General features: G+C 52.1%; 1 protein-coding gene across 1 annotated transcript; it reads left to right on the forward strand.

Annotated features, from left to right (window-relative positions):
* The first annotated feature begins 576 nt into the window (after positions 1-576).
* Positions 577-5,063, forward strand: LOC149326997 (uncharacterized). The gene is made up of 3 exons (XM_089564751.1): positions 577-2,453; positions 2,767-3,208; positions 4,490-5,063. The coding sequence occupies exons 1-3, from the start codon at positions 577-579 to the stop codon at positions 5,036-5,038; spliced, it is 2,868 nt and encodes a 955-aa protein (XP_089420877.1). The 3' UTR covers positions 5,039-5,063.
* Positions 5,064-12,385: the final 7,322 nt, after the last annotated feature.

Here is a 12,385-nt window from a genome sequence, read left to right on the forward strand (position 1 = left end):
ATAAGTACCCTCTAAGTTACAGTACTTGAACGTCTGTGTGACTTCACGCTTCTGCAACTGAGTTTGCCTTGTATATACTCTGTAAATATAATTTCCCTTTCGTACCTTCTGCTTCTGGACTCCTGTGCTTCAAAACACCACCGAACTACTCACGTTTGGAGGAGGCTGAACTACCCCGAAGAAAAGCAAACGGACCTGAAGAAGGAAGAGAATTTTTTGGCGCAGTCACGACAGAATTCGGCAATCGTCGACCGTGAGCCGACACCACCGTCAAGCCAGCAGAGTCTGGCAACGACCGTCCGGGAACCCGGGAAGGAGCCGATCTTCAGGTCCAGCCAAGGGAACAAGGTAGTCCAGAGCGCCGACCCTGAGGCGTCCTTCATCCTTCATCTCGGAACGAGGCAGCGGCAACAGAGAGGCAACGGATCCCACTAGCGACACCAGCACGGGTGAGCGGGATTCCTTGCGTACCTCTGAGGTGGTTATGGCTCATGTGTAAACGGGCGTATGGTGTTGACAAGGAGCATGATGGCGAGCTCAGATCACAGACAGGAAAATGCGAGTGCATTAAAAGGGATGGCTACAGAGGGCTATGATCAGCCAGGCGAAACGTCAGAGGGCGATGATCAGTTAGGCGAAACGTCGCAGCAGGACGCAGCGACATCAGAGTCTATAGCAGAAGCGCTACAAAAGGTAGCTGCAACGGCGAGCTCCGATGCTATGGCAATCCGCCGCATGGAACTGGATTTCGAGCTTGCGAACCATAAGCTCGAAGTCGAATCTCGAGAGCGCATCGAATTGCAGAAACTTGGCATAGCGATGACAGGTGGCCGGCAGACCCCCTTGATATCGGAATCAGGGGAACAACGGCGAACGGGCCTCGACCCAATCTCCCAATGCGCCAAAGTCCTAAAGGGACTCAAGTTGCCGGGCGACGCGGACGTACCGCTTTGGTTTGAAGAGGTGCAAAGAGTTTTCACGACGTACGATGTGCCGGAAAACAGCCGCGTACACTTGATCATGCCTACGCTGACCGAGCGTGTGCGGTATTTGCTTCGCGGTCTTAAGGACGACGAGTGCAGCGACTACGAGTCAGTGAAGGCGGCCGTATTAAACGAGCTAAAGCTGACCCCCGTCGAGTACTTGGATCGGTTCGAACGCGCCGAAAAGCGTAAGGAGGAAACTTGGGCCCAATTCGCCTCTCGCGTGAAGACATACTTTCACTATTACCTTCGTTCGAGGGAGGCAGACACTAAGGAAGATGTGGCTCTCATCGTAACCGATCGCATGAAAGCTAGCCTAAGCACCGAGGGTCTGGAGTATGTGCGCCTCCGAGAGGGGGAAAAGTGGGCGAAACCGGATGAGTTATTGCAGATGCTTCAGACTTTCGAGCAAGCTAAAGGAAAGGGGCGCGCGGTGCGACCAACGACCGCACACGCGGAGAAAGAAAGGTCCCCATGCCCACCTTCAAGCAGTGACATCAAACGGCAGGCACAGTGTTACGTGTGCCGCGCAGGGGGCCACCGCGCTAAAGACTGCCCCCGCGCTGCGCAGAACGCGCAGACAAATGATAAGCGCGCCCGGGCTCAGAAAGTAGCCGTCGCCAGTGCGGACGCTCCCGAAACCGCTGGGTCGGCCTACTCCCACAGGACTCTGGTTGCAGAAATTAAATCCCCGAGATCGCCAGAAGAAGTGCGCAAATCGAAGCTGCAGCAGGTAGAGATCGAATGCGGCGGAGTACCGACAACGGCGATTATAGACACCGGTAGTGAAATAACGGTAGTCCGAGAAAGCCTTGTGCCAGAAGCGTCTCATGAGCCTTCCGGGAAGATGAAGCTTGTCTCAGCTTTCGGGGAAACAGTAGAAGCGAAGCTAGTTACGCTCGCGATCAGTATGAGGCGGCGCCCCACGCTTGTAGCTCGACCAGAGGCAGTACGTGTCGTGTGCGCAATTACGGGCAAACTCGCGGAGGGAGTAGACTGCTTGCTCTCGCGAGAGGACTGGGAGCTGCTAGCACAGTGCGAACACAGCAACGAAGCGGTCGCCCGGAGCGACGCACACGTTACAGCTGGCCCTACTACAGCATCTTTCACCGTTGTCAGGGAGACTTTAGAGCCGGTCTCAACGACAGGCGCGGCTCACGCGAACGATTCGCAGGCAGGCGAACCGGAGAACAAAGAGTTGGCCGTGACATCAGGCGAGCAACATGAAGAAGGTAGTGACGGGTGCCCCGCCGAAGTCCGGCGCTCAACACGTGACGATGAAGACGAGGCCCCAGAGCAGCGCGAGAGCTTCCGTTCGGCACAGCTGTCAGATGAAAGCCTTAAGAAAGCTTGGGCTGATGCGAAAATAGGAAAAGGGGGCATGTTCATCGCGGATGGTCTGCTATATCACTGGGATTCTGTCGCGGGAACCAAAGTCAAGCAGCTTGCGCTACCCGTGACGAGACGCGAAGAGGTCCTCTCTCTGGCTCACGAATCTCTTTGGGGAGGGCATTTGGGACCAAAAAAGACGAGGGCAAGAATCAAGTACAGTTTTTTTTTGGCCCGGTTTAGAGGCAGATGTGGCGCAACTCTGCAAGACGTGTCACGCTTGTCAGGTACGGTCAGATAGGCGGCTCAGAGACAGAGTGCCTATCACGCCCCTCACTAGGCCCGACCATCCATTTCAAGTAGTAAACGTCGACATCATCGGGCCAATCGATACGCCCTCAGGTCGGGGTCATAGGTACGCTCTTTGTCTGGTTGATTTGTGCACGCGGTGGCCCGAAGTGGTCTGTCTGCGTTCACTCACCGCAAGAGCAACATGCGACGCCCTGCTGGCAATTTTTAGCCGCACCGGTATCCCGGAAGTGGTATGCTCAGACCAGGGAACTAACTTCACGGCGCAGCTAACTCGGGAGATGTTGGCGAAATTAGGATGCGCGCCACGCTTTTCAACTCCAGAACACCCGGAGAGCAACGGGACTGTAGAGCGACGGAATCGTGTCTTGAAAAACATGCTATTCCATGTAATACAGAAAGATCCTAAAAACTGGGATAGACTCGTGCCGTTCGTCCTCTGGGCGTACAGGGAAGTGCCCCATGACACTACAGGCGTTGCCCCATTCCGACTCCTTTACGGCAGGAACCCTACGGGGCCATTGGCCATTTTGCAGCGCACTTGGACGGGCGAGCAACCGCTCCCAAACACGCTAAGGGAGGAACCCGCGAAATACCTCAGACAGCTACGGGAGCAGCTGGAGATTGCCGCGGAGGTAGAGGGGCTGACGGCAAGCGTACGCCAAGGAAGCTACGCGCAGGCATACAATAGGCAGGCACGAAACAAGGTCTTTAATGTCGGAGATCAAGTCCTCCTTTTCGACACCGACCGCGAGAGCAAACTGGCTCCGAAATGGCTGGGTCCCTACGTCATAACCGCGCGTGAAAGGCAGAATTCCTACCGACTCGAAACCGGAGCGCGAACCTCGCCACTGGTGCATGCTAATAGGCTTCGGCCTTACTACGCGCGGGTTAGCCACGTTGGCGTCGTTTTCGACGAGGGCACAGATTTTGGAGAAATTGAATGCACACCACGCCCTGCGTCCCCGCGGTCAGGTGCATTCTCGATCGAGTGGGAGAAACTGGCACATTTGGACTCTCAGCAGCGCGCCGACATCGCGAAACTGTTCGGCGGTCACTCGGACCTATTCAACGAGACACCGGGAGCCGCAGAAGTGGGATTGCACAGGATCGAGCTGCACGATGGGTATCAGCCAAAACGCGCCTTCCCATATCGTGTACCCGCGCTCCTTTGGGACGAGGTCGGCCGCCAGGTAAACGAGTTGTTAGACTTGGGTCTAATATATCCAGTAGAAAGTGAGCATGCTCATCCGGTGGTGTGCGTTGGCAAAAAGGACGGCTCAGTGCGTATGTGTATCGACTACCGTGCGCTGAACGCGGCTACACGTACTGACGCCTTCCCGATGACACCCCCGCAGGAGTTAATTATGAGGGTCGGCAGCGCGAAGTTCATTACTCTCGTAGATTTGAGACGCGGTTATTGGCAGGTACCAGTGGCCCTCGAGAGTCAGCATTTGACTGCCTTCGTAACCCACGAAGGGCAGTACGCTTGGCGCGTCATGCCATTTGGGTTAAAAAATGCCGCTGCAACATTCCAGTGAATGATGAATACGCTGCTGTCGAGACACCAGAGCTACGCGGCGGCATATCTCGATGATATCGCCATTTTCTCCGCTTCGTGGCAGCAGCACCTGAAGCATTTAAGCATCGTGCTCGGCTTACTACGCGAAGCTAAACTGAAGGTAAGCCCCGAGAAGTGCCAGATCGCACAAGCTCAGATCAAGTACTTGGGTCACGTCGTGGGTGGCGGTACACACGGACCGGACCCCGATAAGCTAGCCGCTGTTCGCGACCTTGCGCCGCCTACTACGAAAAAGCAGCTGCGAAGCCTGCTTGGGCTATGCGGGTACTACCGCGAATACGTAGAGAGCTACGCTGAGGTCGCTGCACCGCTCACATCCTCGACGAAGCGAGGCGTGCCAAACGCGATTCCTTGGACTCGGGAAGCGCAGGAAGCTTTTACTCAGCTTAAAACGTCGCTTTGCGAAGCTGCAGCGCTAAATACCCCTAATATGCTCAAGCCATACTGGCTGTTCACGGATGCGTCCGCGATCGCGGCCGGAGCTTGCCTGGCCCAGATGGGAGACTCGGGGAGAGAGGAGCCGGTCGCCTTCGCCAGCCACCGGTTCACTACAACCCAAACCCGCTGGTCAACAATCGAGCGCGAGGCATTTGCCATCATTTGGGCGCTCAAAAAATTCGACCATTGGTTGTTCGGAGCACAGGTTAACGTGGTCTCCGACCACAATCCCTTATCCTATCTAACGACGAGCACGCCTCATGGGGCCAAACTGGCAAGGTGGGCGCTGGCCTTGCAGCGCAACAATGTCGTTGTGACACACAGGAAAGGCACCTGTAACGGCAACGCCGACGCGTTGTCTCGCGTCCCTAGCACGAGCTGGGGTAAGGAGCAATGAGCCATGGCCCCTCGGGCTACGTGAATGTTCCCGTTGACCCGTTGCAATTTGTGATGTGATCGGTGATCTGTGGCCAGAACTCTGTGCAAGGATGCTTGCATGCCCCTGACTCTCGTACTGTGACGGATATCGTGTATGCTCTGTGTATAGTCCATGAGTGTTTTTGTGCGGTATCGGCGAGTTGTATCTTTTTGACCCGAGAGCCGTTTTTCAGCATGTCAATTTCTTTCTCTGCATATTGTGGTTGTAGACAGCCGCGATCTTTTGTTGATCTTGTCTAAACGAGCGGACTCCCAAGCTCGTTTATCCTCTCAGGGGGGACGTGTAAGATCGCGCCTCGTACACGACCTCGCTGGCTCTCCCCTTTGTACTTCCCGCGTGGCTCGCGCAGTGCAGCAGCAAATGCGTAAGCAATTACCGGCATGGGGAGGACGCCACTTTGGAACGCAGCCGTGACGCCTCGGGCAGAGGGCGCGCGTGCGGCGTGGCCTTGCTGTCCCGAAAGGGGTGGTCTCCCTCCCACCACGACTGATCAAAGGACTGATCCGCTGACTGATAGCGTTGTAGCCATGCGGGGAGGTAAACAAAGGTCTTCCGGTTGGACGCAGCACGGGAGGGTGGCCGCCTTGAGGCAGTTACGCACGTGCATGCACTTAAGATGAAAAGTGCGTTCTTGGGGGAACGCGAGGGTGTTGCGTAGAGAGCGTTTTACGAATGTTTTCTTGATTTGTTTGTTTTATTTATTCGAGCCCTGGTTTCGAGGCTGTGCCCAGCCCACATGGCCATGGCTACTGCGAAATTAAGTAGCGATTGGTTGATCAAAGACTGGGGCGGGTCAAGAGAAATGACCGCCCCAGCGCCTTTGTTTATGTAAGAAATAAAAACGGAAGGAAAAGCCAGGAATGGCAGTCGCAACGAGGCTCCGTGCTTAGCACGTACGGAAAACTTCTAGGCTCTAACCGAGACCGCCTGTAGATGAGTAAGATTTTCCCCGAAGTTGTATCTCTGTGTGAGATAGTATCTCTGTGTGAGATAAGTACCCTCTAAGTTACAGTACTTGAACGTCTGTGTGACTTCACGCTTCTGCAACTGAGTTTGCCTTGTATATACTCTGTAAATATAATTTCCCTTTCGTACCTTCTGCTTCTGGACTCCTGTGCTTCAAAACACCACCGAACTACTCACGTTTGGAGGAGGCTGAACTCCCCCGAAGAAAAGCAAACGAACCTGAAGAAAGAAGAGAATTTACTGAAGCCATAGTTATAATTTAAGTAACTATTCATTACCAGCTCTTTCCAAGCTTACTTCGTTGGCTCCAGTGAAGAAAACATTTGTGTCACCTCATATAAAGCTATGTAAGTAAACCCAGCGATGGAGGCAATATCAGTTATGTATAATAGCAATAAAATGGTCCTAAAATCTCTCTTTGCGGTGCACCGTATAGCATTTACATTTTACTGGATGATATGCAATTATTGTCAACATAGTGGTAGCGATCACCTCGATGACGTTTAATTAAATCGAGTGCTCTCCCTCGTACGCCATTCATTTCAAGTTTTTTTTATCAAAATGTTGCGCTGTACAGTGTCGAATGTTTTATTTAGGCCCAAAAATAAAATTGGAGTCAAAAGGTTGTGTGCAGTTTTTTCCACTGCCTTTTCTTTAATATAAATCAGAGCCATTTCCGCTAATTTTTCCTTTAGAACTCTGATACGGCAGGAGTAATAATCCGATGCTTCTCAAAAAAGGACGAGGCGACCACTTATAGCTCTTTCAGATATCTTCGAAAAAAACTGGAAGGACAGAAATGGACAGATAGGTATTGATGTCTAATACACTACCACCTTTATACACGGGCGTGACTTTGGCAACATTTAGCTCTTCAGGATAATCTTCACACTGAAGACTCGCATTAATAATATGCGCTAGTACTGAGGAAATAATGGGTGCAATGTATTTCACCTGCAATGCATTTAATGCATCCACTTCATCTGTTGCATCATTCTTCAGTTGCGCTATTACTGTCTGAGTTTCAGGAGGAGTAGTTTGCAAAAGCATAATATACTACGGGAGCCTGAGTCCTTGCGGGCAGTTTTCCGTGCAGGTATTTTCCCAGCATACTGACCAAAGTTAATAAAGTGACGATTCATTTCATCTGCCAGTCCCTGCCATTCCTATGCTTGTTTTGTTTAACTATTTCTTGCAGAGCATCACAAGTCTTCATTGTACAAAGGCGATTAATCACGTGCATTATTTTTTCTGATCTCCGTTGGTCTGGATAAATTGGTTCTCATCAAATTTAGATTTTGCTGCTTTCAGATCCATGTTCAGTCTGTTCCTCATCTTTCTGTACTCGAGAAGCAAAGCAGGATGACTATTTTTAAAGCATTATGCATTTTATTACTTTCTTTCATTCTTTTAAACAGATCTTCGGTTATTCATTGTTTGGGTAACCCAGCCCGATCAAAACGCACGGCAGAGTTTTCTGTCACGCATCTGAAGCGCATATCTCGTGCGAAGGAATCAATTCCGACTTCATATTCGCCGAACTTCAGGCTGCTCTACGCTCCCTTAACCGAAACACAGCACCCGGCCTAGATAAAATTACCTATGGTATACTCAGTAACCTCTCCGATTCAAAGCTAGACGAACTTATTCAGATAATTATTACTGTTTGGCACTCCGGGAAAATTCCCGCTGCATGGAAAGAGGCAAACGTAATTATGATTCCGAAACCTGGAAAATCCTCTACGCTCATCACTAACCTCCAACCCATATCCATGACTTCTTGCCTAGGGAAGCTGATGGAGAGGATGGCCCTTACCCGAATCGAATGGCACCTGCATACCAATCGCTGTCTCGCTCCCACTATGGTGGGATTCCGCGCCAACGTATGCACACAAGACATTAATCGGCAAACCTATGAGGACTTGTACGCCTTCCCATGCAGCGCACAGCTTCGAGTTTTGACCGGCGTGGATACCAAAAAGCCTTTTGATAACGTCCCCCACTGCCCAATTCTCACCAACCTGGCAGACACTCGCCCTGGGGTCCGCATGTTCAACTACGTCAAAGACTTTCTTACAGACAGGACTCTCCGAATCATTGGCCCCGACGGCACACCTTCCGCCCCCTTTCCCCTCATCGCAGGTACACCACAGGGATCCGTTCTTTCACCAGTGCTTTTCAACTTGGCAATGAAAGAACTGCCCCGAAAACTCGATGAAATTTCTGGCCTATGCCACGCTATATATGCGGATACTTCTCCCTGGTCTACCACAGTAAACGCCGGGGAACTAGAATCCACTTTGCAGCAAGGCCTCGACGTCGTTCAGGAGCATGCACGCCACATAGGTCTGAGTTGTTCCGCCGAAAAGTCAGAATACATCGTGGTTTTTAACACTCTTCAAAAAACCGCTTCTCCCTGTCGCGAACTCATTCAACTCTCTCTCGCGCAAACCCCCATCCCCCGACGGAGCCACATCAAGATCATTTACTTCACTTTTCAACAAGATGGCAAGTGCAACGTGTGGCTTAGCCAACTCCTCCAACAACTGAACCAAATTCGCCACATGCTGTCCCGTATATCTCGCCAAAAGCATGGACTCAGAGAACACGAACTCCGTCGAGTTATAAAAGCACTCGTTTATTCGAGGGTCATGTACACCTACCCTACCAACGCCTCACATCCACTCAAGTAAGCAAACTGGAAGCCTCTCTGCGTCGCTTCACTCGATTAGCCATGGGAGTTCCCATCTACGCCGCAAATGCTCTGATCGCAGACGCCGCCATTTTCAACTCTCTCGAAGAACGCACAGCAGCACACCACCGAGCCTAGATACACCGCCTCTCTACCGCCGAGCAAGGCAGAGACCTCCTCAGCCTTTTCGGACACACCATTTCTCACCTGCCCCAGCTTCAACCATCTGCTCCTCCGTGAAAAAGCTTCCCGCGTCTTACTGTAAAACCGATTCCACGCCACATGTCTCCAACAATAAATCCCGGGTGACGTGAAGCACTGGCGAACCATTTACCCGCACTGGGCCACGACACTTACTATACCGATGCCCATATCCTCGAGCACCAAGCAGTTACTGCAGTAGTCGGCCCTCGAAGCACCTCCGCACATCTCCAAACAGGAGTGCCCTCCTCAACCGACACAGAGACTCGGGCCAAAGCAGAGGCGATTACGCTTCACAACCACCTTTCCTCCACCATCACCACACGTGCAGACTCTCAGGCTGCCATACGCTCATTCGAATCTCAGAAACTCCCTCCCCATATCCTGGACACTTTCCTAAAATACCTAACCGCCTACCCTAAGCTCCACATCCGCCTTGAATGGATTCCTGGTCATCAAGGTATACCGGAGAATGAGCTTGCTCATACTCTGGCCCGTGAAAAAATACCACCGGGCCCTCCGACTACCTGGCCAGCCCATTATAATACCAAGGCAGACCGCTCTACACACAGACAGAGCCGTCGCGAACACCTTCGCAATTTGCGCCACACGCGATAAACCCTTCCGTCACCCTCCCATTTCCTTTGCCGTGCCGACGCCACTCTAATTCGATAGGCACAGACCAACGCCCTTCCCTGCGAACTGTATTCTCACTATATCCTTCATAAATCGGGCAAACCCGCGTGTCTCGTGTGCCTGTCTCAAACATTCATTCATACATATTGGTTATGCCCCCGGCCACTAACTCTCCTACCATACCTTCGCACACCTTGCCTCCCTCCTTTCACCTCACGTGGGCACGATGGACCGCTCCACCAAGCTCTCTGCAGCCCACCCTCTGGCCGCTCCTCGCCACCCACATCCGACACATCCAAGGGACACGTGGCCCTACTCCGCCACCGGCGATAAATAACGCCCACCAAACGGGCAACTAAGAAGGCTCGGACTTGAGCTGAAAAATAAAAGTTCTCTCTCTCTCTCTCGCGCGATACAATTTTGTTTCGCGAGTAAAGCTTTTTTGTCGTGCGACAGAGGTTCATGCCGTGGGTTCTTCCGCACTACAAAGGTGACTGCAGTAGGTTCTGTCACACAGCAGATATGTTTTCCCTATTTTGTCGTGCAAAGAACGTGCCCGTCACAACATTGGTCGCGCGACAGGATGATGTTGCAGGTATTGTAGTGGAACCGAGACAGTCGTGTCGCGCAACAAAGACTGCGTGCCTCAACAGAGTTGCCTATCGTGGGATCAGCCGCGCGAAAGACTTCAAGCACGCCTATCTTCACGCGACAAAAGTGTCGGTCGTGCTGTCTGTCGCACGACATAACAGCCTGTCATGGGCTCTGTCGCGCGACCTATTTCTGTCGAGGGATGTGTTGTACGACAGAACCCTGACCGGGGTAATTCTGTTTTACTGCAGAATATCGAAATACCGTTTTTATTTTATTTTATTACCGTTGCGCCGTCGTGTTTTAGCGATAGGCTTAAATTCGCCAATGACGTTTTAAAGCGCGTTCACTCTGGCCGCGAAGGCGATGCGAGTTGCACTGGTCGGTTGGCGACGCACAGTGAGCCAAAGAAACTGCTAATTCACGCAAGCCAGTCGATCTCAACACCCAAAAGGCCTTGGTTCAACGGACGCGGGATGCGTTGCTTGCCAATGGGACCCCGAAATAGGGGCTGCACCTAGTATTGTGAAGGCAAAGGGCCCTATTGGCCCTTTTCCTTCAGAATACTAGGCGGAGCCCCCATCACCTCTATGTAACAATTTAATGGATGATAATTGTTTTTCGCCATAGCCATCGAGATCTGGCGGACTGGCGGGGAGAGGCGTCGCTCACGCGCCCTCTTCCCTTCAGTTCGCACATGACGGTCGAACGAAAGAAATAGTGGCCATGCATGCTCAAGTGTACTGCTGCTTTGAAAGCCCTGAAAACTCTAATGCACCAACGACGCGAAGTCAGCGGTGCCTGTGTATGCACCCGTGCTTGCAGTGGCGGCAATTATATCCAACCACGCGAGCGTCTGCGCGCCAATCGGCGTGCGCACCACGAATGCCGCTAGTGGAAGTCAGCGTCCTCTTTTCTGCTCTGACGTGTCCGTCTCGCCATGTGGCATACTGTACCTCATTTACCACATACGGAGCAAAGGCCAAGGACAAATATACGCGTCGCCTAAGGACGCGTAGCGAGAGTAACCTATCGCGAAAAAGCATATTGTGACCGTCAATGAAGAAATATTATTTGCAGTAATCGTCCCGCTATCACAAGGCAGCATGTATATAATGCACGCATGACCTGTTGTCAGTATAAATGTTCAAGGCAACTCCGATATCGTGTTTCCAAGCTTCAGTTTTTTGGCGGTAGTGATATGCTGCTTATCATAAATTATGAGAAAAAATATTTTACAGCGTCATTGATTGCATCCGCTGAAAGTTTAAGGACAATGACACGAACATCTCACTAAATATAGAGAAGAGCGTATGCAGCCGAAGGCGCAATGCGGTCGCCTGCGTGTTTCAGCCGGCTTGAACACGGACGCCCCGAAAGGGCGCGCACGTGGGGCGCTGCCTCGCGCCTTCGCATGAATTTCCCGGCAGAGCAAGAAGCCGGACACAGGTCAGGCTTTGACGTGATGCTATAGCTGGAGACACCATGGATTAGGTGAGGAGTTGTGCGGCATGATGTCGCGCCGCAAAAAATTGGTCAGCTGCGACTTTCCCAGAAGGAAACACTTAATTCTTCGGGACTCTCTCTCCGTGACCGATGGGCTTAACTCGCGCGAATTCTGCCACTCGCTGCTGTGAACGCGCCTTTAATGCCCATTCGCACTAGCTAGTCTCAAAGAGCATGCCACCAGCAGTCGCTTGCGATCAGGCAGGAGCTCAACAACACCGTTGCTCACACCTACAAGGGCGACCTGCGGTCTCCTTCTCGTTTTATTCCCGCGTGAAATGAGAAGTCTTGAGACTGACGTCAATCGCGCGCTTTCGAGAGTTTTCTCTTTTTTGACCCAGTCTCGAGACTGAGTGCTAGGACGCTGGATCCTGCGCCCTAGCGCTTAGTTCTCTAAAGTGTTCTGGTCCCTCGCTATTAACAGTTTTAACAACGTGCTACGACAACCTGAGTGAACGGGAGGATGTCGTGGCTGTTTTTATGTGGGTCACGGCCATACAAGCTTTATGATAATGCACAGGCGCGCTTCTCAGGACCGGCCTGCCAGCCTGGATGCCGGCTGCCGGCATCAGTATAAAGCGCTACTATTGTTTCCTCACGTCCAGACTAAGCCCTGGGCTAGAGTATCGTTGGCCAATATCGAGTTGTTGATACAAGCCATAACCGCATACCAACAAAATTTCTTCCCATAGATGCTTTGCTGCTGCTCCGTT

The sequence above is a fragment of the Amblyomma mixtum genome, chromosome 10 (genome assembly GCF_055824585.1).
Source record: "Amblyomma mixtum isolate Tamu chromosome 10, ASM5582458v1, whole genome shotgun sequence".
In the NCBI taxonomy this organism is placed as follows: Eukaryota; Metazoa; Arthropoda; class Arachnida; order Ixodida; family Ixodidae; genus Amblyomma; species Amblyomma mixtum.